Source organism: Doryrhamphus excisus, linkage group LG8, assembly GCF_037039965.1.
Source record: "Doryrhamphus excisus strain RoL-2023G ecotype Guam linkage group LG8, RoL_Dexc_Guam_v1.1, whole genome shotgun sequence".
NCBI lineage: Eukaryota > Metazoa > Chordata > Actinopteri > Syngnathiformes > Syngnathidae > Doryrhamphus > Doryrhamphus excisus.
Window position 1 is genome coordinate 1,139,795 of NC_136364.1, and position 24,752 is coordinate 1,164,546.

At 41.0% G+C, this 24,752-nt stretch overlaps 1 protein-coding gene across 10 annotated transcripts in view; it reads left to right on the top strand.

The window, feature by feature from the left end:
• The window catches only part of myo18ab (myosin XVIIIA b), a 55,560-nt gene that overhangs the window by 16,717 nt on the left and 14,091 nt on the right, over window positions 1-24,752 (top strand). For 5 of the 10 annotated variants that reach the window (XM_078792595.1, XM_058079156.2, XM_058079157.2 and 2 more), the window contains 33 exons: window positions 1,560-1,647; window positions 1,879-1,985; window positions 2,565-2,741; window positions 4,959-5,169; window positions 5,336-5,478; window positions 5,554-5,654; window positions 5,731-5,794; window positions 5,898-6,042; window positions 7,480-7,650; window positions 7,796-7,886; window positions 8,793-8,985; window positions 9,244-9,330; window positions 11,093-11,234; window positions 11,360-11,519; window positions 12,000-12,186; window positions 13,025-13,232; window positions 14,156-14,265; window positions 15,127-15,192; window positions 15,897-16,025; window positions 17,592-17,735; window positions 17,817-17,906; window positions 18,072-18,191; window positions 18,346-18,457; window positions 18,639-18,766; window positions 20,137-20,291; window positions 20,471-20,594; window positions 21,565-21,672; window positions 22,551-22,643; window positions 23,348-23,458; window positions 23,838-23,942; window positions 24,072-24,218; window positions 24,316-24,429; window positions 24,505-24,621. In XM_078792595.1, coding sequence (XP_078648721.1) covers window positions 1,560-1,647; window positions 1,879-1,985; window positions 2,565-2,741; window positions 4,959-5,169; window positions 5,336-5,478; window positions 5,554-5,654; window positions 5,731-5,794; window positions 5,898-6,042; window positions 7,480-7,650; window positions 7,796-7,886; window positions 8,793-8,985; window positions 9,244-9,330; window positions 11,093-11,234; window positions 11,360-11,519; window positions 12,000-12,186; window positions 13,025-13,232; window positions 14,156-14,265; window positions 15,127-15,192; window positions 15,897-16,025; window positions 17,592-17,735; window positions 17,817-17,906; window positions 18,072-18,191; window positions 18,346-18,457; window positions 18,639-18,766; window positions 20,137-20,291; window positions 20,471-20,594; window positions 21,565-21,672; window positions 22,551-22,643; window positions 23,348-23,458; window positions 23,838-23,942; window positions 24,072-24,218; window positions 24,316-24,429; window positions 24,505-24,621 — 4,248 coding nt within the window. Of the gene's footprint in view, window positions 1-562; window positions 626-1,143; window positions 1,210-1,559; window positions 1,648-1,878; window positions 1,986-2,564; window positions 2,742-4,958; window positions 5,170-5,335; window positions 5,479-5,553; window positions 5,655-5,730; window positions 5,795-5,897; window positions 6,043-7,479; window positions 7,651-7,795; window positions 7,887-8,792; window positions 8,986-9,243; window positions 9,331-11,092; window positions 11,235-11,359; window positions 11,520-11,999; window positions 12,187-13,024; window positions 13,233-14,155; window positions 14,266-15,126; window positions 15,193-15,896; window positions 16,026-17,591; window positions 17,736-17,816; window positions 17,907-18,071; window positions 18,192-18,345; window positions 18,458-18,638; window positions 18,767-20,136; window positions 20,292-20,470; window positions 20,595-21,564; window positions 21,673-22,550; window positions 22,644-23,347; window positions 23,459-23,837; window positions 23,943-24,071; window positions 24,219-24,315; window positions 24,430-24,504; window positions 24,622-24,752 lie in introns of all 10 variants that reach the window. The other 5 variants (XM_058079153.2, XM_078792592.1, XM_078792593.1 and 2 more) reach the window with 2 other exon arrangements.

Genomic DNA, 24,752 nt, shown 5'->3' on the forward strand with positions numbered 1-24,752 from the left:
CTTTTTCTTTCTCCTGGTTTCGCACCGCTTCACCAAAAGCAACAAAGGCGAAGTGGGCTACGAGTCGTTTTCTTCCTGAAAATCCCGCCAGTTGTAGATATTAAGTTTCTACAACTATGTTCATTTGTGTCATACATGTCTTACTACAGTAAGAGACTACAGAGTTGACACAGTTAGCATAGCAGCTCTTTTTCTTGTTGTGTTCCGCCCGTGTGGCACATTGCTGCCTCTCACAGGTCAGTCCAGGTACTACGTTAGGGCACGCTTCGGGGATAAGAGTGAGGCTTCAAATTACAAAATATAAACTTGCATCCTTTTACTGTTCTATTACATTAACAATGTGGCCCTTGCTAGAAAAAGTTTGGGCACACCAGTATTAAAGATAAATCATCTATATTGTTTACTTTGTCTTATGCGTGGCAATGCATATCGTCGCTAGGGTCAGCACTTGTGGAGAATATGTGTACCTAGGCAGTTGATGATTGACAGTGGCGTTGTGGATGGTTTAAAGTAGGGTAAGTTCGTGTTGTGCACAGGGTCAATGTGTTGCTTTGACTTATAGGAGACACCAATCAGTCCCACCGAGGAGGCTGAGAAACGGCTCATGAGGATCTTCAGCACCCCTGTAAATGCCCCCTCCCACATCCCGTCGTCCCTTTGCAGTTTATTCTTTGTTTGTCTGTCTTGCACCTTTTTATTTTTTTTATTTTGCACGCTGGTGTTGACACTGACCCCACCCCACTGATGCTCGTATTTGCAAATAAAATCAGCCTGTTGTTCTGGACTGGTTGTCACGCTGCGGAATACTGTTACTTTTCTCCATCACTGGGTGGACACCAGCATGTCTGACTACTGCTGTTGGTGTATTGTGGTCACCATGCCTAACGTCTTTGTGTACTTGGACATACTTTACATACAAACATGTCAGGTTCATGTGCTTGTGTCCTGACTTTACCATCACAGTAAGGGATGGGGGGCAATATAATGATGATGCATGAATCACGCTGGTATCGGAACCTGATACCGATTGGTCCCGTCGCTGAATGAGAAGAATATATAGCTTTAAATCAATGTGTCTTTTTTTACTCTGCATTCTTTGCTCATACATGACTTTGAACTTTGACCTCTTCTCGCTGGCCAAAGGGATCTGTGGAAGAGGATTCTGCGGCTCTCCTTCCGGCATCTCATGCTGCCGCTAAGCAGTCCCAGGTCTGAGCTGTGCTGTCTGAGTGAAATATGTGTTCCATCATCACCATCCACATGGAGTGCAGTGTTGTGGTTTCTCTCTTGACTTGCTGAGCGTCGTCCGTGTGTCCTATTCACACTTCACATGTCAATGTCATTTTACTATTCTCATTTATTAGCCTTCATTAGCCACGAAATCCACACTTAATTTCATCACACATACGGTAGCTCAGTAAGAAAATGTAGCATCCGTCTACACCCATCTACTGCATGATCCACTTGTAGCATGGACTGGTGTGGAAGTGTTGCAGGAAGACACCCATTTGACACCCATGCATGATGCATTGTCCATTGTCTGTCTAATTGCCAATTAGGTGAAGACGGAGGAGCAGATAGCGGCGGAGCAGGCATGGTACGGTTCAGAGAAAGTCTGGCTGGTCCACAAGGAGGGCTTCTCGCTAGGTAAGAAAGCAATACATTTCAAACTAATGTACACACACATTGAAATATTGGGGATCCGATTTTAATCTTTATTTAGGGATTGTATTAACGTAGACTGCTTTAGCCTTTTTAGCTTTTAGCCTGCAGCACATTCTAAATATTCTGATAATAATTCAGAAGTTTTACTGTGAAAGAACGGGGTGATGATGCTGTATCACTGATAACGCTTTCCTTTCCCCCGATTCTGTTTAGCCACGGTGGTGAAGACAGAGCCTGGTGTCCTGTCAGAAGGCAAAGTGAGAATCAAACTAGAAAGCGATGATACAATACTTGACGTGGATGAGGATGATATTGAAAAGGTGAGTGGCTTGCACAGAAAATGTTTTTGTAAATGAAGCGTTTTCAAGCATAAAAATGTCTAAATGAAGTAAAATAAAAAGGCATTCAGAAAAAATATTTAAAAACGTCGCTATGTTATGTAGTATTATACATTGGTCAGTAGGTGTCAGTATTGTTGCATCAATGGCACTATAGGAAATACTGTACAGTAAAAGAACAACAATGCTAACATGAGTGCATAGTGTGGTTTATTTTCAACTATTATGAGGAGATCACAAGATCTCATGACACAAGCAGAGCAGGGTAGGAGATTGCCTTTGGGGTGTGCAACTTTATGTCCGTGTTATCCCTTTTAAGGCAGTGTGAAAGATGCAAGTGATGATGGATTGAATGTATCCCTAACCGTAACCCAAAATGGGCAAGTAATTAATAAAAATGTCTCTTTTTAACACACATCTCTTCCCATCCAAAATCTGTTTTGCATCAACATTTGCAGCACATGTGGTTAAACATCAAATGACGCCTGGCTACTACACCTTCAGAAAGCCACATGGTGGAACTTCAGGTATCGCTTCCTCTAACAAACCTGTTCTTTCCAGGCCAACCCTCCGTCGTACGATCGCTCAGAAGATCTGGCGTCTTTGCTGTATCTTAATGAATCCAGCGTCATCCACTGCTTGAGGCAGCGCTATGGAGGAAACCTTATCCACTCTTACGCTGGACCCAACATGGTGATCGTAAACCCTCTCAGTACGCCCTCCATGTACTCGGAGAAGGTAAGTTTCACAGACTTGTCTACTTTCTTTTGGTGATGTATCTCACAGGAGGGAGAATAGAACAGGACAGGGGTGTCCAAAGTCTGGCCCCCGGGACATTCTAAATATATAATTTAACAAGAAAATATAATATAAAATATAATAAAATAATATAAAAAAGAAAAACTAAGCAATAATTTAACAAGAGTAAATTTAAACTATTAAGAAAAGAAAATAGAAAGAAAAGCTTGTAATTACATGAGAATAATGTAATATTATGAGGACATTTTAACAGCATAAAGAATTACTAATATGAAAGAAAATGTCATTTTAGTAGCATAAAGTTGAACTTGTGAGAAAGAAACAAAACAAACAAAATTAGGCCACGGGAAAATGTAGAATGTTATGGGAATAAAGTCATCATGACAAGAACATTTCCATGAAGAAAGTTGAAATAGTGGGTATAATAGTATGAAATAGAAAAAAAGAACAGAAATGGCAAAAACAAATTTTATGAGAATAAAGTCAATATACCAAAGGGAAAAAAGTGCAAGAATTAATTCATTCATTTTCTACTGCTTATCCTCACAAGGGTCGCGGGGGTGCTGGAGCCTATCCCAGCTGTCTTCAGGCGAAAGGCGGGGTACACCATGGACTGGTGGCCAGCCAATCACAGGGCACATATAGACAAACAACCATTCACACTCACATTCATACCTATGGACAACAAGTCAACAGTCAACAATTAACCTAGCTTGTTTTTGGAATGGGGGAGGAAACCGCAGTACCTGGAGATAGCCGAGGGTGGGATTGAATTGAGGGTGGGGTCAAGCGCTAACCACTCGACCGCCATGCAGCCCTAAGTAAATGAAGTCATTTTGATAGCATAGCGCTGAAATTTTAAGGGGGACCTACTATGCTTTTTCTGACCTATAAATGTAGTTAGAATGTAGTATTCTTGTGTTAAATCATGCCAAAGTTTCAGATAATGAGGTTTAAACATTTGGAAGTAAGCCCTGAAAGAAGTTTTGGATGGCTCAAAACAGTCAGTTTCAGAGGACGTTGCAAAAGTGTTCCTTTGTGATGTCACAAAGAGCGTTCTCTGTTAATGAGGCAAGCTCAGGCAGAAGTTATTGGCGCAAGAGAAAAATATTTTCATCTGTCAACAGAATTTCACACGGGACTGTTTTTGTGAACATGAATGTGAAATATCCGCCAAGCTCTTGCTGAAGCCAGAAGGAGGGCACTAATGTTGGACACACTGTGGAGGTGGAGAGAACCGCAGTTCTATGTCTGGAACACGGTAGTACCGCAAAAATCTTGTGCCAAGCTTTAGCAAACGCAGCGCCTTCATGTCCGGCTTCTGAGCTCCACGGCACCAGGGGTGCCTCTGACAAAGTGTGTTCGACAATGATTGCTCCTCCTCGGGCAGGCAAGGTTGGAGACAGCGGCCACACTTCCCGGTTCTTCTGAGCTCTATCGAATTAGTGTTGGTTCTGACAACTCCAATACACACTATATTAGAAAGTGGTGTTTATTCGTAGTTAGGAAGCACTTTGGGCGTGTGACCAATCACAGCGGAGTGGGCGGGCCGTGGGTGGAATAAATGAAAGCGCAAACACAGATGGAATAGGTGCTGATTCTGGAAGATTAAGAACGTTTTCTGCGTGAGTTATTGTGCGTAGCTGCTCTACAGGAGTCCAACTCAATACAAAGGGTCAAAAAAATAGAATAATAGGTCCCCTTTAAAGACAAAAAAATGCAATATTATGACAAAGTTTGTAATCTTTGGAAAAGGAGCTTGGGGAAAAAGTTATATTATAGAAATAAAGTCCAAATGTTATTGGAATGAAATCATAATCTTTGGAAAACAAAAAGAATATTTGAGAAGATAGAATAAGCGGTAGAGAATGAATGATTGAATGAATGAATGAGTTGAAATATTTCTGCTAAAATGGGGGAGAAGAGCAATGAGTGAAGCTTTTTCACCCATGTGACAAAGCTGAGATGTATGAAATGTATGTAACGTATAAGTATAGCTCCATGGGATTAGTAAGTGAGATGTGTGTTAAAATATGTAGTCCATACAATATAAGCATGTATGCCATAACCATGTGACTGAAAGGAGAAAGGACTCGAACCTGCAACCCACCTGAGCCAGGACACCCCACGATCAAAACTGACAGCTTTCTCCTGCCCTTGTCACCCCCCCCCCCCAAAAAAAAAAAAAAAAATCAGGTGATGCACATGTTTAAAGGGTGTCGTCGCGAGGACACTGCTCCTCATATCTACTCCGTGGCCCAGTCAGCCTACCGTAATCTTCTCACTACAAGGCAGGACCAGTCCATCGTTCTTCTGGGAAAGTCTGGCAGTGGCAAAACCACCAACTGCCAACATCTGGTCCAGTACTTGGTTTCTATTGCCGGCAGCACTGGCAAAATATTCTCTGGTAAGACGTCATACTTTATATTATATATTATGTATAAAATGGAATGTTCTTCATAGGGAGTTCTTTTTATTCTTCCATGTGTCATATTGCTTTTGTTGAAATGGTGCTATAGAAACACAACGGAACCCATCATGTACTGTCCTTTCATTTCTTCTGTGGTGCTCAGCGGAGAAGTGGCAAGCAGTCTACACCATCCTGGAGGCTTTCGGCAACACGTCCACCTCCATGAACGCCAACGCCAGCCGTTTCTCGCACATCGTGTCGCTCGACTTTGATCAAGCGGGGCAGGTGGCTTCTGCCTCCATTCAGGTGCACCACCGTGGTTTGTCGCTAATGTGCAGAGCCTCAAAACAAAGCTTAATTCTTCTGTTTACTACTGCTCAGACCATGCTGCTGGAGAAAATGAGGGTGGGCAGACGACCGGAGAATGAATCAACCTTCCACGTTTTCTATTATATGTTGGATGGCGCCGACGGCAACCTGAGGTAATTCTACTCCCACAACAACCTTCCCATCACATTTACTGGATTCATGCATTCATCTATTTGCTCTCTCTTATAGAACGGAGTTACACTTTAACCACCTGGCTGAGAACAACACATTTGGTATCATTCCACAGTCAAAGGTAATCATGGTAGTTTATGTATGTCAGTACAGTAACTCCACTACATGCACTTTGCTGTGAAACATATTGACCATCTAACGTGAGTCCATCTCGCCTCACGCAGCCTGAGGATAAACAGCGAGCGTTACAGCAGTTTACGAAGCTCCAGGCAGCTATGAAGGTGCTGGGCATCTCTGGTGACGAGCAGAAGGCTGTCTGGCTCATCCTCGGCGCCATTTACCACCTGGGCGCTGCTGGAGCAACTAAAGGTAGAAATACAGTATCACACTGTAACACTCCTGGCTTGTTGCAGTGTTAGCGTATTCACACAAATATAAGTCCACACTAAATTTAGAGAGAAAAAACTGACTTGTACAGCCGCAGCAGAGTATAAGCCACCCGTGTCCACGCCTTAAAATGGCATATTGTGGCTGGCACGAATCTATGACGACCAAGCAGCTCTTTTTTTGACAGGAGCCAGTCATGAGCTATGAAAAACCTCACATTGGAAATCACATGAGGTCATCACTCAATATAACAGTCTGGCTCATGGTGTCATCTTGCAAAGAACGCTAAAATCATCACAAGGTAACTTAACACTCAAAAGGTAGCTAAGAAATACACAATAGAAGTGCATTGTCCCAGGAAAGCATTTCATTGGTTATGCACGCCAAGGTGATGTAATGCTGCTTCTGTCCATCAGAGGGAGCCAGAGGAGCCCAGATGGAGGCTAACATCCAGTAGCAGTATCCAGGCAGATAGAACCAATGAAATGCAGTATATTTCTTAGCTACCTTTTAAGTGTGAAGTTGCTCTTCAACAATGCTATAAGATTTAAGGGTGGGTATCTGATCATTAGGAGAGCACTGCTATTGGTGGGGGTTAACACTAGCATATAATTTTTGCTATTTTCATGGGTAAACACTTATCCCCTACAAATGGGGAAAGACTGCCAGTAATTGATTGGCCCCTTTTGTGATAGACAACTCTTTCCTCCCCCTCCGTCCTGCTAGTTTAGCATTGACATTTCCCATTTGGGATCAACATTTGCAGTAAAAGTGCCTTGTTTCTGCCTTTTGTTACCTTGGAAGCTAACAAGCTAAATAGTGAATGCACAAGCCATGTCTCAGTCCTAAATATGCCTCACATTAAATACATTTTTGTAACATTATTAGTGCACTCTGGACATGAAATAACACCCCATAGTCACCTTTACTCCAATTACCCAATATAGTAGATATAAGATAGAAATAAACACAATATACGCACACATGTTAGCATTGGGAGAGTGCTTCCTGTGACTCATCAAGGTAACATTACTGACACCTGGTGACCAGTGTAGAACACTACATATCATGACAAGACATACTGTACATACATTTGACAGTTGTTATACACAACCTCTAACCTGTGAAACACTGCAACATGATGATGATGGCAATGATAATGCTACGTCAGGGGTGTCCAGACTTTTTCCAACGAGGGTCACATACTGAAAAATCCAAGGATGATATTTGCAGCATTGTGTTTCTGTGATGAATTGTACTATTTGTATAAATATTTTCACTTTTTTGCTTGTTTTTCCTTCTATTAATTTGGTTTGCCATCTTTTCTTTATCCTCATAATATGTTGACTTATTTCTGATAATATAATGTCCACCACGGCTAATTTTTCCACACATTTGACCCCCACCCCACCCGTTTAGCGGGACGCAGGCAGTTTGCCCGTCATGAATGGGCCCAGAAGGCGGCCTACCTGCTGGGATGCACCTTAGAGGAGCTGTCCTCCACCATATTCAAGCACCAAACAAAAGGCCTGCAGCACTCCACCTCCTTCAGAGGAGGACCGGATGAAACCAGCCAAGGTGACAGCTCAGGTATCAACTCCCAACCGCCGTCACTGATCTTATTTTACCTCACTTACGCCATTATTTGACTTCTATAATTGATGTTATTCTATACTTCTCAGAGATGATTTTCCGTCACTCTAATGTGTGTGTGTGTGTGTGTGTGTCATGTCAGCTTCTAAGGTGACAGCCGTGGAGTGCTTGGAGGCCATGGCATCAGGACTCTACTCGGAGCTATTCACTCTCATCATCTCCCTGATTAACAGGTCTCTCTTTGAAATCATCACTTTCCACTGCATTTAACATCTATCTGATTTTAGGGTGTCTGAAGGCTTTATTGTAGATTTGTATTGAAGTAAAATAAATACATAACATGCAAGATAATAGCCAGTGGCTGACTTCCATTGTACCTTGATGGCAGTACAGTAAGAATGTAACAGAAGAATTAAAAATTAAAAACAGTAATCAGACTGAGCATGAAACCACTGCCGACGTAAGCCGTCCTGTTTGAGGAGACATAAAATGCTTGAGTGCGAGATGTTATTTTAAAAACCTGCCTATTAATAATAGTCCCTACTCAAGCACGAACCACTGCTGATTTATGACCGGAATTCATATATTTTGCAGCAAAAATCCAACGGTGAAGCGGCATGGGACGTAATGTTGTAATGTAATGTAATGTTACTGACGTACCCAGTGGGCAATACTACATAGTATCCCAGCGTCTTTGAATGCATCTTCTGAATGCCTTTACTAATTTACTAAGCCCTTTTGTGCTTGAAAATGCACAGTTTAGGCCACAAATACATAAAACTTGCTTAAGTATGCTTTTTTTATGTAATAATAGGCAGAAGTCAACCATAGTACACTACTAATTTATGAATTCATACATTTAGTGTGCTAGAGTGAAGCTGGTGACTGTAACATTACTGACAACTAATGACCAGTGTAGAATTCTACATTGTTTCTAAATGCATCTTCTCAATGCCTTTATAGTCATCTTTCAGCTCATTTAAAGCCATTTTAAGACAGAAAAGATCTCTTTTTTAAACTACAGAGTGGTGAGAGATTACTGCACTCCCCTTTCTCTTGTTGATGTTGAATTATTATCATATCAGATCCTGAAAGAGATAAATAAAGAATTGAACTCTGTCTACTCTGTGTGTTTTCAGAGCGCTCAAATCGAGTCAGCATTCTCTGTGCTCCCTGCTCATCGTGGACACGCCGGGCTTCCAGAACCCTCACCTTGCTCAGCAGCAGCGGGGAGCAACGTTTGAGGAGCTGTGCCATAACTACACCCAGGAGAGGCTGCAGACGCTCTTCCACGAACGAACCTTTTTCCAGGAGATGGAGAGATACAAGGAGGTCAACAGACATGAAGCAAAAACACAATGAAGTCATGTCGATAAAGTTCAATACCTTCTGTATGCCCTGTAGATATAGTCTTCTTCATCCTCTTTGCCATTTCTAAATTGCGTCTAATTATTGGTAGACACAAACCAATGATGATATTCATGCAACCGGATCAAGTAATTGGTAGTCTCTTAGCCGACTTGCTGCTTCTGTGTATGATATGTGTTTGTCTCTGTGACTTACCAACGCCCTTTGCCCTCCTGCATTTAGGAAAACATAGAGCTTGCTTTAGATGACATAGAGTCCACTCCTTCTGTGTCTGTAGCAGCTATCGACCAAACGTCACCTCAAGCTCTGGTAAGCAGAACCCTCACCTCCCATGCAACTTTCATACTGTATGTACACGGATTCCTTTCCTATGTGCTCCATCTCGTTCAAAGATTTACCATCAGGCTGATTTCCATGGAGACACATTTGGAGGGATGTGCGGATCGATACTGAAATATTGATACCTACAGTGCTTAAAGCTTTGACATTGATTCTCAAATCAAAATATCAATATGTTGATACTTCAGTCATTTGAGGCTTCATTCCCACAAAGGAAGCTCCAGTATTGCTTAAAATTATCAATATCGTTTGTGTTACATGTTATCATGAATGAACATGTGCTACATGCTCACAGCATGGAGATACAGTAAAACCTTTACAGACGGAATAAGTGAATCCCATTAATTTGCATTATTATCTGCATCGTGCTAGCGGTTTTGTAGTATTTAGAATGCACAGAAAAGGGAAAGGTGTGTGTGTGAAAATAAGAAATAAGACCTAAATTCAACATGTGCTCTGTTTCAATGAATGTCTTCCAGCTGTGTGTATTCGGTGTTCTTATTATGATGATGATTATTGTTCACATTGTGCTGTGAGATAATTCAAACCTGCAATAATTACTGTTGACAGCCATTAAGTCTGGTGCTTGTGTGTTACTAGTGACACCCAGGAGCCAGTGTAGACTACAGCACATCAATCCCTCAAATTTGTGTTTTAGTTAATTTAGCTTGGAGAATGCTTAATTTAGGCCAAGAATTTCTTCAATTTGCTTAATATTTAATACATTTTTGAAAAACCAATAGAGTTGGGGGCGTGATGTTCAAACGGCAAAGTAGTGAGGGACGGGTGGACTCAGTTTTGTGACTTGCTGTTATTGTTTTTCTCTTCAAATAATTTGTTATGAACTTGCTATGAATAGCACACTTAGCACTATCATGCTAGGTGCTAGCATGTTAACGCTAGCATACCAGCATTTTTTAATTTTTGAAAAATGTTTTAAATTTTTTGCATTTTTCATGGGTCGTAAACACACAGTATAAAATCACTTTTTTGGCACTGTTATGCTAGGTGTTAGCATGCTAACATAAGCGTTTGGGGTATTTTCATGAGTGAACCAATATATAAACGCTTGGCAATATCATGCTAGGTGTTAGCATGTTAATGTTAGCATACTAGTATTTTTTGCCATTAACATTATAACATGTTAGGATGCTGATGTTAGCATTTTAGCAAGTATTTTTTGTTATTTTCATGGATAGAGACATATATATATAAACATATAGATAGATCTATTTCTTTATTGTCATTGCACAATAACACAGCAGTAAAATTGCCAACAAAATGTCGTTGCCTGGCTCCCGTATAATAATAATAAATTATTATGTGGAGAATAAATAGTTAGCATTGATAGCATTCTAACATTAGCATACTAGCATTTTTTGCTACTTTCATGGGTAGACGCACATATACTCACTCAGCACTATCATGCTAGTTATTACCATTCTATATTTCAACATTCAACCATTTCTACAGCATTTCAGTTCAGCTTCAGCTCATCTTCCAAAGTATTCCTCTCATCATTCTACATTTCAAAATTCAACAGCATTTCAGTCATGCAGTCATGCACCCAGTTCTACAATTTACATGCAATTTAAATGGGTGCAGCGTAGTGCTTTCACCTATACCGACTGATTCATTTCAACATGAATTACAATTTTACACAGCAATACTTTCTTGTGGTGAATTATGAATTTAAGGTCCGATTTTCTTCTTTCTTTTTTTCCATGATCAGGTTCGTACTCTGGCGAGGACCGATGAAGCCCGAGGCCTTCTGTGGCTGATGGAAGAGGAGGCGGGTCATCCTGCAGGCTCGGAGGAAACCATGTTGGAGAGGCTGTTCAGCTACTACGGCTCTGGACAGGGAGAACGCAAAGGTGAGCACCGTAAAAGCTCAAGGAAAGTCCCAGGAAGTCATAGGAAAGATGAATCTACACCAGTCGACACATTCCTCTTCTGTGTATTTTCAAGGAAATAATAATGAAATTAATTTGTGTGTCAGGAGCCAATCTGCTGCTGCGAGGACAGAAGCCCCACCTCTTCCTGCTGGGTCACAGCCATGGGACGGATTGGGTGGAGTACGACACCCAGGGCTGGCTCAGCCACGCCAAGCATAACCCTACCGCCCAGCACGCAGCCACTCTGCTGCAAGACTCCCAAAAGTAAGACTGAAACAGTACTTTTATAAGAAGAAAGTCAAAATATTAATATTAACAATATTAAAAAGATGTCATTTGAGGAGAATAATATCATAATATTGTGTGGTAGTAGCATACCGTTGAAATAGTCAAGAAAGAATAAGTCACAATATTCTCAGAAACAAACAATAATCTTTGGAAAATAGAATTAAAAATATATAAAATAAAAATAGTTACATAATGTGAATAAAGTCCAAATGAAATATTGAAATATTGCAATATTTACATTTTGCACTGTTGGATCTTAACATTTTTCAAAAGCCACCCCTCTCAGTACCGACCATTTATGATGATTCTGACGGATTTTTCAAGGCACACAGAATATTATATTATTGGGTTATATAGGCATGTTATATGCCAAAAGATTAGACCCTCATGTTTCATGTTCATTAGTGTTTGTTTTTTGTATGTGAAATACATGACTTGATCCATGTGACACCACAGGAAGAACATCAGCGGCCTGTTCATGGGCCGGGCCAGCGGGGCCACCGTGCTGTCGGGCTCCATCGCTGGTCTGGAAGGCAGCTCTCAGCTTGCCCTGCGACGGGCCACCAGCATGAGGAAGACCTTCACCACCGGTGTGGCCGCTGTCAAGAAGAAGAGCTTGTGTATCCAGGTCAAACTTCAGGTGGTAAGTACGGGATGATTTGGGGCTTTCTCCATTCCGTATGTACTTGAACGCTACATTACAGTAGCCACTGGAAGTAGCCAATTCCTGCAAGTTAAAAAAAGAGCAAGGACCAATGCTAACATATTTCAGTCGATATTGGTGTCTCCAAAATGCATCTGTTTGCAGCCTGTGGCTGGTTTTTTATTATTATTCTAAAAATATAATTTATCAGCAAAAATTGAAAAATAATTGGACAAGATAAATATTCAAAGAAAAAAGCTGGAATCCAACAAGAAAATGCCATAACTTTATTTGGAAAAAAATATGTCATTTTAGTAGTAGATCAATATTAAATAAAAAATTATGTTTAAAGACTGTTTTTTTGGGGGGGGCGTTGCAGTATTAGGAGAAACAAGCCAAAGTTGTAATTTTTGGAAAATTAGGTTGTGGTATTATGGGAACAAAATCAAGGTATTATGAGAATAAAAGTTGGAAGTTGGAAAAACAACATACATAGAAAAAGAGAAAAAAGTTCAACGGAGAAAAAGTTTTATGAAAAAATGAATATAAACTGATCATGAAAATGAAATAATGAAATGATAATAATGAAAAAGGAAAAATAATGTCATTTAAGTTGAATAGAGTTGGAATAAAGTATAAATAAACAAGTACAAATAAACCTTTCAAAGTTGTGATACTATGAGAAACCCACAAAACAAAAGTTGTCATTTTTGGAAAATTATATTGGGGAAAAAATATAATATTATGGGAAAAAAGTCCAAATGTTAGGAAATACATAATCTTTTAGGAAGATTATGTATTTTATTATTTCTGTATCTCAATCATTATCTTCTCCTAGGATGCCCTGATTGACATGGTGCGCCGCTCCAAGGTCCACTTTGTCCACTGCCTGCTGCCCAAAGTGGACGCAGTGGGCGGGGGGAGTGAGTCAAGTGTCCCGCTGGGAGACAGTGCAGATTCAGGCCTCATGACTTTGGATGTGGGTCTTCTAAGGGCTCAGCTCCGTGGATCCAAAGTGCTGGATGCATTGCGCATCTACAGACAAGGTAATTCTCTTCTGACACTCTGATGCATGCCAACTCACCACTCTGTATACAAGCCTTTTTATAAACAAGTGGGGAAAATACCAGATTACAAAACAGAATAATAATTATTGGGAAAAACACAAACCCATCCGGATATTTAGTGTGGGAATAATTTTGCACAATTAAACATGACTATCTGACCTCAAACACATCTGAATCTCATTTATTTATCCAGCAAGTAGTTGTTTATTGCTGTTTATGTAAACCGAAATACCACCAAATAGGATTCCTTATTTATAAATATAAACCTTTTTTAGTTGGAGCATAGAAATACCAGACATGAAATAACACCCATAGTCGCCTTTACACTCCTATCACCGAATATAGTAGACATAATAAGAGTAAGTAAGACATTTTAGGTATAGATAACCTGTTTGCGACCTTCCAAATATGTTTTCAATATTAATAGAGCCCCATGGATATGAGATAATACCCCTATAGTCTCCTTTACACTCTTATTGCCCAATTTAGTAGACATAATAAAAAGAAATAAGACATAGAAAACTTGTTTACAGCCTTCTATATACGGTTGTCAAGATTATTAGAGCTCTCTAGATACGGAATAACACCCCTATAGTCTCATTTACACTCTTATTACCCAATATAGTAGACATAATACAAGAAAATAAAGCATATTAGGCATAGAAAACCTGTTTACAGCCTTCCAGATACGGTTGTCAAGATTATTAGAGCCCTATAGATATGAAATAACACCCCTATAGTCTCATTTACACTTGTGTCCAATTTAGTAGACAAAATAAAGTCCTGCCACCCAAAATATCCATGTCACATTTATTGGCCGTATGTACATGCCATGTAAATGTGTTCTATCTGAGCGACTAAAGCCGTCCCTTTTTGTGTTTTTCCAACCAATGCGTTTGCAGGATATCCAGACAATATGGTGTTCTCAGAGTTCCAAAGGCGTTTTGATGTCCTGGCGCCACATCTGACCAAGAAGCAGGGCCGACACTACATCGTGACAGATGACAAGCGGGTGAGTCGTCCACAGCCGCTGGTCTCACATTTACTAATCATGCATGCCTTCCACTCAGCAAGCATGAAAGAAAACATTACAGCTCTTTTTTTCCTATTTCTGATTTTTTCTTTATTTTTTTCATCTTGTAAGTATTCTTCTCAGAACGTTACGTGGCGTTATTGCCATAATATTTGAACTTTCATTTCATTCCATTCCGTTTTCCTCCGCTTATCCGGGTCTGGGTCACAGGGGCAGCAGTCTCAGTAGGGAAGCCCAGACTTCCCGGTCCCGGGCTACCACCTCCAGCTCCACCAGGAGGACACCAAGGTGTTCCCAGGCTAGCTGTGAAACATAATCCCTCCAGCGTGTCCTCGGTTTGGCCCGGGGCCTTCTCCTGGCTGGGCATTCCCAGAACACCTCACCCGAGTAGACCTCCGGGAGGCATCCGGACTAGATGCCCGAGCCACCTCAACTGGTTCTTATCAATGTGAAGGTGAAGCGGCTCTACTCTGAGCCCCTCCCGGATGCCTGAGCCACTCTACGGAGAAAACACATATCAGCTGCTTGTATCCGACCACATCATCCACAGATAGCAGAGATGAGATCCGAAGGCCCCCGAACCAGACTCCCTCAAAGCCTCAGCTGCACCTAGAACTTCTGTCCATGAAAACGATGAACAGAATAGGTGACAATGGGCAGCCATATCGGAAACAGGCTGGACTTACTACTGGCAATGCGAACCAAGATCCTGCTCTGGTTGTACAAGGATCGAATGGCACCACCAATCCTGTACTCCCAGAGCACCCCCCAAAGGACGCCGCGAGGGACATGGTCCATGACTTTGTATTAAGAGTTACCTTTGATGTTTTTGCTTTGCAGGCGGTGGAAGAACTGCTGGAGTGTTTGGATTTGGAGAAGAGCAGCTACCACATGGGACTAAGCAGGGTGAGTGGAGGAAGGCACATACTTTGTTCATCAGACATATTTTCATTGTTAGTTGATGTTATGCCACGTCCCTTTGCTTCTTCTTTATGATGCCCACTGCATGACCATCAATGACCAGTGTTGTCATTAGCAAGTGTGACCCGGGGGCCATTTGCCGCACACAGCTGTTTTTTTTTATTGGCCTAAGTATAATGTACCCAAAGAACATGAAAGGAAACCAGTAGTCATTTTACAAGAATAAAGTCAAAGACTATTATTATGGGGAAAACATAACAAGTTATAATGTTATGAGAATAAAGTTGTAGTATTAAGCATTTGATTGACCGTGGTTGCCGGGGTGCTACCATGATTCATTCAGCTTCCTTTGTCCGCCAGAGGGAGCAAGAGGGAGCCTCTGGCTTTTAGCATTCTTTCTAAGATGATACCATGAGAAGTATATGACCTCCTGTGATTTCCAATGAGATATTAATAATACGGTAGCTGTTTTCCAGCTAGATGACTAAGCTGAGATGCATTGAAATATATAGAACTTCTCTGGACACCCCAGTCTGTCATAGGCTGTCATACAAAAACCTGGTGCAAGCATACAGTGGCCAGCAATTTGGGGCTTTTTTGTCAGCATTGTAGAATTTGTGGTGAAGGAGAATAATTAGGTGTAATGTCATTACCTGTCTGATTTTTATGTATTTATTTTTTGACCTCAGGTGTTCTTCAGAGCAGGGATGTTGTCCAGGCTGGAGGAGCAAAGGGTGGTTCAGACCAGAAGGAACATCTCTCTGTTCCAGGGTGCCTGCAGGGGATATTTGGCCAGGCAAGCGTTCAAAAAGAGAAAGGTATGACGGAGGGATCACCTCAGCAGCGTGTTCAAACGTCCCTCTGTTGTAATACACAATACTAACTGTAGTTTAGATGCCTCCCATCTGATGCTCAGAGTCCCTCCAGTAAAGAAAGGAAGTGTGATGTTGCAGACAAGGTCCTGATGTGGAGGTCATTCACATCAGTTTGCTCATATTTTCTCTGAAGATGTAGTGAAGGGCATTGATTGGAAACTCTCTGTGTTGGTGGATCATTTGCAATGAATACTGAAAGTACAGTATGTATCATGGCAGGGGTGTCCAATGTGTGGCAGTGGGCCATTTGCTGCCCATCGCACAGTATAAAAATACAATTAAACACAAAAACAACAAAAATGAAAAAAACGGAATAAAGTTTATAAAAGTTGAAATATTTGGAGAATCATAATATTATGAGAATTAAATTGTAATATTAGGGAAAACGAGTCATTTTTAGATGCACAGGGTGAAATGTTAAAAAATATATTTTTTTTCTGAAGTCTAAATATTCATTCATTCATTTTCTATCGCTTGTCCTCACAAGGGTCGCGGGCGCGCCGGACCCGATCCCAGCTGCGAGAGGCGGGGTACACCCTGGACTGTTCGCCAGCCAATCACAGGGCACATATAGACAAACAACCATTCACACTCACATTAATACCTATGGACAATTTGGAGTCGCCAATTAACCTAGCATGTTTTTGGAATGTGGGAGGAAACCGGAGTACCCGGAGGAAACACACGCATGCATGGGGAGTACATAAGTCATCATATTATGAGTGACAAAACAAAGACTGTAAATATATACGTAAATACTGTAATATTCTGAGGGGAAAAGATGCAATATTAAAGAAGAAATGTTATTTTCCAAAGTCCTGATATTATAAATGTGAGACAAAACAAAGCAAAGAATGAAGTTGCAAATTTCAGGAAAATTAGGTTGGGAAAAAGTTGGAATATTATGAAAATAAAGTAAAAATATTATGGGAATAAAGTCATAACATGACAAGAAAAAGAAAAGATAAATGTTAAATGATATTTTTATTGAAATTGTACCATAAAGCTGAAATGCATTTTTTTCTAATATTCAGAATATACTGTCACTTCTTAGCATATACACATGGATTTACCCAATGTCAAATATCAATTTGATATTCTTTCATTTTTCAGTATCCGACCCTCCATGGAAAGAAATGTGGGCACCTTTTGGATTTTGTGTGTTATTTAATCATTTTCAAGATCTCTGATCTCAGCTCTGCACACGGAGGCGCACATCCATGGAGTTATCATCCATTTGTGTATTTATTTATTTATTCATTCATCCATTTGTGAGGTAGCAAAGGCATATTGTGATGCACATTAAGACGCAGTAATTACTGTTGCGTGAGCAGGCACATTGCTGTCACTCATACGGGAGAGGAGGGTCAAGATATAATTCAATTTGTTCTCCCTATTATGGTCGCGATCGACCTGCAAAGTGTCTTCGGTGACCCCTGACCTACATACCCTCTAATACCACTTCATCTTTAAGTAAGTGCTGATGAAAACATGAACTTTTGTATCCAGATCCAGGATCTGGCCATCCGCTGTATCCAGAAGAACATCAAGAAGAATCGCGGTGTGAAAGATTGGCCGTGGTGGAAACTTTTCACGACAGTCAGACCTCTGATTGAGGTCCAGCTCACCGAGGAGCAAATCCGTGGCAAGGATGTAAGCGTCAACGTGCCCCGCAAGTTGCTTGTTTTGCTACCACAATGAGACCTTCTCATCTTGTTTGCGCTTCCTTGCTAGGAAGAGATCCAGCAGCTGAAGCAAAAGCTGGAGAAGGTAGAGAAAGAAAGGAATGAACTGAGGCTCAACAGCGACCGCCTTGAGAGCAGGGTAGGCTTGCTAGAGGAAACATTTAAAACTGCCTCGTGTCCTTTATTTTGTGCTTGTCTGTGATGTATTTCTGCCATCACAATCAAAATATCCTCATGTCATCGCTGTACTTGTACTATGCCACATGCATGTTTATCATGCTTTGGAAACTTTCCCTGCGATCAGATCACCGAGCTGTCATCGGAGTTGACGGATGAGCGGAACACTTGGGAGTCGGCCTCCCAGATGCTGGAGACTGAAACCTCTGAAAGACTCCATCTGGAGAAGGACATGAAGGACCTGCAGGTGAAACAGGCATCTCTTTGGAAGACATAAGAATTTCATTTCAAAGTTGTAATATTGTATGAGGGAAAAAGTTCTAATATTATAAATAATATGTATATATTTATTCATCCTTTTGAATTTCATGACAAAACGCCATTTTTTTCACATCCATCAGACCCGCTTTGATAGCATGAAAAAGCAGATGGAGGCCATGGAGATGGAAGTGATGGAGGCTCGACTCATCAGGGCCTCTGAACTCAATGGAGAGTTGGATGATGACGAATCAGGTGAGACTCAGTCACACACACGCACACTTTAAGAGCAGCTATCTGCAGGAATCGCCTCGACTCCTTTGACACCAGGCCCAAAGCATGTGTCCTACGTAGTACGACATGCATGCTTGTGTTTTTGAAAAAGAAAGGGAAATGAAAGGTTTTGATGTCGTGTGTTGTGTTGACGGTGTGACAGGAGGAGAGTGGAGGCTGAAGTATGAAAGAGCCATCAGAGAAATAGAATTCACCAAGAAGAGACTGCAGCAGGAGCAGGATGACAAGCTGGAAGTGGAGCAGCAGACCAAACGACAGCTGGAAAGGAGGGTGGGTGTATTATCCTGTCAACTTCCTGTGTCAATCACTTTCAATCAATTATTTCTGAATATGCAGACAAAAGCACAAAACGCGCAATTCACGTAAGGTTTTTCTATTGCCAAAAAGTTTAGCATTTGTATTTCGACATGACTGGAGTGTGTATGTTGTTGGTACTTTGGACCACATGGCTCTCATGAACACAAAGAATGCACAAGTACTGTGTCATTCACTTTTAATCATAATAAACATGTTTGCTAGGTGACATCAACATGTAATTGATCGTAGTTACTATTTTAGTTACTATAGGGGTGTTATTTCACATCCAGAGAGCTTTAATTGTAAAATGGTAAAAGGTGGTCAATAGGTTTTCTTTGCTGAAGGTATCTTATTATTATGTCTACTATATCGGGTATATAAGTGTAAAGGTTACCTTAGCGGTGTTATTTCATGTGTAGAGGACTCTAATAATGTTAAAAAAGCGTATTTAGCAGGTTTCTTTGTTTAGGTGTCTTATTATGTGTACTATACTGGGTAATACTAGTGTAAAGGTTACTATAGGGGTTATGTTATTGCATGTCTTGTCAATGATAAATAGCGTATTTAGAAGGTCTTAAACAGGTTTTCTTTGTAGTTGTAGGGGTGTTATTTCATGTCTACAGAACTCTAATCATGATAAATAGTGTATTTAGAAGGTGGTAAACAGGTTTTCTTTGCATAAGGTGTCTTAGTTTCTCATACTATGTCTATTATATTGGGTAATACAAGTGTGAACGTTGTAGGGGTGTTATTTCATGTCTACAGAACTCTAATCATGATAAATAGTGTATTTAGAAGGTGGTAAACAGGTTTTCTTTGCATAAAGTGTCTTATTTTCTCATACTATGTCTATTATATTGGGTAGTACAAGTGTGAAGGTTATCATAGGGGTGTTATTTCATGTTTACAGAGCTCTAATAATGTTGAATAGCTTATTTAGAAGGTGGTAAGCAGGTTTTCTTTGCTTAAGGTGTCTTATTTTCTTACTATGTCTACTATTTTGGGTTATACGGATGTAACGGTTACTATAGAGGTGTTATTTCAGGTTGAGAAGGCTCTAAAAAATATTCAGAATGTGGTACATGCAATATGTACAAAAATATTAAATTTCTAAAAAAGGACTCCTACTTTGCGGTAATGCTTTTACAATGGTTGGGTCTGGGAGCAATTAGCCGTGATAAACCAGGGATTACTGTACATACAAGGTAGATGTGGGATGAATCAGGCACCTTAGCATGAAGTTCACTCTTCTGACATTGATATAATTCTTGTTTTGCCAATTATACACGTCCAATCTAGAATAGTGAATTATGCAGTCTTGTTTTTGTATTGGATTTGTGCAGATCAGTGACCTGCAGGATGATAACGAAGAAGCGCAACGAAATATTCAGCAGCTCAAGAAGAAAGCACAGAGGCTCACGGCCGAGCTACAGGACACTAAACTCCACTTGGAGGGCCAACAGAGCCGCAACCATGATCTGGAGAAAAAGCAGAGGAAGTAAGTAGCCTTCCCTTTCTGTGTGTGACCGCTCCAGTGTCTGTGCTGACAACAAAGGGCATGCTGTGTCTGTTTGTGTGTTAAATTGTATGCAGAAGCCACTCTATACAGGAGTGTGCCCAACCTTTATTGAGCAAATAGTAGTTGTGACGTTGTAAATGGCCGGTGTTTGTGTGCAGGTTCGACATAGAGCAGGGTGCTGCCCAGGAAGAAGTGCAGAGGGAAAAGACCTTGAGGGAGAAATTGGCCCGTGAGAAAGATATGCTGACTGGAGAGGCTTTCAGTCTCAGACAGCAGTTGGAGGTGTGGACAGTAGAAGAAATTGTTTTCTTTCTTTTCTCCTCATTTTCAAAGGTTTGCCCCTACAAAAACATGAACGCTGTTTATGGGAGCTTTATTTAAAAACAGGAGAGACTGAATAGGAATGTCTGACCAATATCATCATCCAATGTTGGCACTGAGTGAGCAATTTATTGCAAATAAGCATTCAATTGAAACAAGAGTGAGTAATGAGTAGCTATGCCGTTCTTGATGAAAAATGGCTTTGGACATGCTTGATGCCAGTGTTTCCAGTAGGCTAGTGGAATGTTACTCCAGATGGTGAAGATGACTTCACAGAGGGCATCCACTGTCTGGAACTGATTTTTGTAAATCCATCCTCCAATGTTCTCCATTGGATTTAGATGAGGGGAAGACACAGGATGGTCCAAAAGAGCAAGCTTATTCCTCAGGAAGACGTCCTTTGTTGAAAAAGCCAGTCATTACCAAACAGATGAGGGCCTTCAACCCTCTGTTTGACGCCCCTGCACAACCTGAAACTAAATCTCAGACGGGACCTTGTCATGCCAGTAACATTGGAAGCCATCAAGACCATCTCCTGCAAATTTCTAATGGAAAGGAAGCCTTTGAAGGTCTTCTTTCTTATTAAAAGGCTTCTCTGGCAGATTGTGTCTGATGGACTGCACCCGACTCCAGTAACAACCTTCATTTGGGCCAAAGATGGTCCCGTGTCTTGAGGGACAGCCAGTGGGATCCTCCGGCTCATTTCTTTTGGGTGTACCACTTAACTTTTTCAGAAGCTTGCGTCCAACCTCAGCATCAGTGGCACGCTGATGCAGCTCAACATCATTTGCCATGATGATTGTGTGATTTGTGTAAACAGTATATTTACTTCTATCCTCCCTGTGGCTCCTCCCTTATCTGAACTAGCGTCATTCTATTGTATTGTATTTAGCCTGTTTGCTGTCCTGATGGTCACTGTCTTGTCGTACAGGAGAAGGACCTGGAGGTTTGTGCTGTCAATCTAAAGTTGGATCAGCTGGAGGCTGAGCTGCAGGACCTCAACTCCCAAGAGTCCAAGGATGAGGCGTCACTTGCTAAGGTCTTGAACTGAATTATTCGATTATCTTTGTAGAGGTAAACCTGGGGGTGTCTAAATTGTGGCCCGGGGGCCACCTGCGGATAGCTAAGAAAAGGCTGTAATTTTACAAGAGTATGGCAAAATGAGGAAAAACATTTTAGTAAATATGAAATATTTAATATATGATATAAATATATGAAATGAAAAAATAAATGCTTAAAGTTGATTTTTTTTATCAAGTATTATTATGAGAAACAAACCAATATATAAAGTTTTAATTCTTCAAAATTAGGTTACAGAAAAAGTTTTTACAAGAAAAAAAATCGTCCCTTGGCACATTTAAAAATACAATTCATCAAGAGAATTCACAAAAACAACTAGAAAAAATTGGAAAAAATGTATGTGTGTATATATATATATATATATATATAATGACGTAAAATAATAACATTTCTTTGTTGTAAGAGGTAATAATTATTATAAGTATAATGTCTTAATACTATCGGGAAGAAATAGTCATTTTTGCAATAATTATTGCAATTTTAGTACAAAAGATTTCTGAAAATAGGTTGGGAAAAGTTATGATATTACAAGAATGCGTCTAAATATTATGGGAATTAAGAAATAATTCAAGAATTTGTCAAATGTTAAAACACAAAAATGGAAAAAGGAGCAGTGCAACAAAGTAAGAATACACTTTTGTCACCTCTGACGCAAAGCTGAGATGCTATATTTAGCTATACATAATTTGTTAGGATATCTGCATGGGTTTATTTTTTTAAAATGTCACATTATTTTTGATCATATGACTGTAGCCCTGGCTGGGAAAAGTTAGGACACCCCTGGACATACAGTATATTGAGTTAAATTTGAATATTGCCATGCTTGTTATTATGCAGATGAGGAAGCAGCTTCGTGACATGGAAGCCAAGGTGAAGGACCAAGAAGAGGAGCTAGACGAGCAAGCCGGAACCATCCAGATGTTAGAGCAGGTAGGTAGTCATACTTCTTTCATCCGTCACGAAGATAGGAAGCAACGTTGGCTTAGAACAGCTTTTACCCATATATGTTTTGTCCGTGTGGAAAGCTTCACATTTCAGTCGAGCTTGAAGGTGTCGATGTTGGAGCAAAGGGCTTCTTTCTCCGTCAGCACCCTCTCCGTCCATGGCCAAGCCAAAGTGGACAGGCTCCAGCGAGCTGGTTCCTCTAAATCTCCTGTCATCATTATTAGGGTGACAGTTAAGATCCTGTCCGCCCAACTCTAACGTCCCCTAGGAAACACATTTACCGTAACTCACACAGGCAGGAGTTTTATTTCCGTCTTAAATGGCTTATTTGCTGGATTATTATGAAGGGCTTATTTACATGTGTGCGTGCGCATGTCTTAAAATTTCCCTGCAATGCATAACCTTCTGCACTCTACACTCCTCCACCTCCTCATTCCTGTCAGGTGTGTTTACCTTTCTCATGATCTCTGTTGAGCTCTGATTAAATGTATTTCTGCCACCTTATGGCCGCTTTTATTCGTGGGGGGTTACAAGAGCGCAAAAACCCCTAAAAGACGTATAAATACGTTGCCGGGGTTCATAAAAACCACATCTTTGGTGTCGAATGAGATAAAAGCTAAGTCATGCCAGGAAACCAAATCCATATTCCAACATTTCATTTCAACGTGCGTGTGTTCTCTGCCCTTCAGGCTAAGTTACGTCTTGAGATGGAGATGGAGCGTTTGCGCCAAACCCATTCCAAGGATGTGGAGAACAAAGATGAGGAGGTTGAGGAAATCAGACAGTCGTGCAGCAAGAAGGTAAGCCATGTTTATTGGTGAAAGAACTTCAGTGCAACTCTCCTGAGCTATTTTTGTTGTCATCATTGTCTTTGTCCAAACAATTGTACCTTGACTTGTACAAGGCCTTCACATAAACAAACAGCTGAGGAAACAAGGTATTGGTAGTATTGAAGTAGAACTGCTCTGGCTTCTTCTGAAACCCAACGATGGCTGTCCCAAGTGCGACCTGGGGGCCATTTTCAGCAAGACATGGACATGTCTGTCTTTTTCTTGCGGCTGGTGGGAGTCCAGTAGTAACCAGCTTTGTGGCGCATTACTGCACCTAGCATGTTGGTGTGCAGCCCAGAGTGACCAGTTACTTTGGTGTGTGATGATGCTATAAATATTTCTCTTTTAGTTAAAGCAAATGGAGGTCCAGCTGGAGGAAGAGTACGATGAGAAGCAGAAGGTGCTGCGAGAGAAACGGGAGCTGGAGTCAAAGCTGGTGTCGGCCCAGGACAAGGTAAAGGAAGATTACATTCCATGTTAGTTCCTCAGTCAGCTGCAGCTTGACTGAATAACGTGATAAATGTTCACTTGTTGATGCTGCAGCCTTCAGTTGTCAGTTTATTTCTTCCTCCACCTACCCCAGGTGAGAAGTGGGGACATTGAGACGGAGCGACGTCTCAGGAAAGACCTGAAGAGGACCAAGACTTTGCTGGCTGATGCTCAGATCATGTTAGACCACATCAAGAACAACGCACCCAGCAAGAGGGAGACCGCCCAGCTAAAGAACCAGGTACTGATGATCTTCACACATGCATGCAGGATCCAATATTTTATCCACTGTATTGTTTCTTTGCAATTTCTACGTCATATGTTCTCTTCTATTCAAGCTGGAGGAGTCTGAGTTCACATGTGCTGCAGCAGTGAAAGCCCGCAAGGCCATGGAGATGGAGATTGAAGACTTGCATGTTCAAATGGAGGACATGTCCAAAACAAAACAGGCGGTTCGTAGACCTCTTGGCTTTGGAGTCTTTGTAGCTGGCTGCTGATGAGTGTATTTCTTTGCTCTGGCCCTCCAGCTGGAGGAGCAGCTGAGTCGTCTGCAAAGGGAGAAGAACGACTTGCAGACGAGAAACGAGGAAGACCAGGAGGACCTGAATGAGTTGATGAAGAAGCACAAGGCTGCTGTGGCTCAGGTCTGCTACCTGTTTAGTTTCACGTACAGTAGCATTACTGACAAGATAGCCGCTCTTCTTAGATTACAACTTCAGCTCCAGAACTCTCCTTTTCTCTCTTCAATTGCTGTTGTTCACTCGTGACACCATCC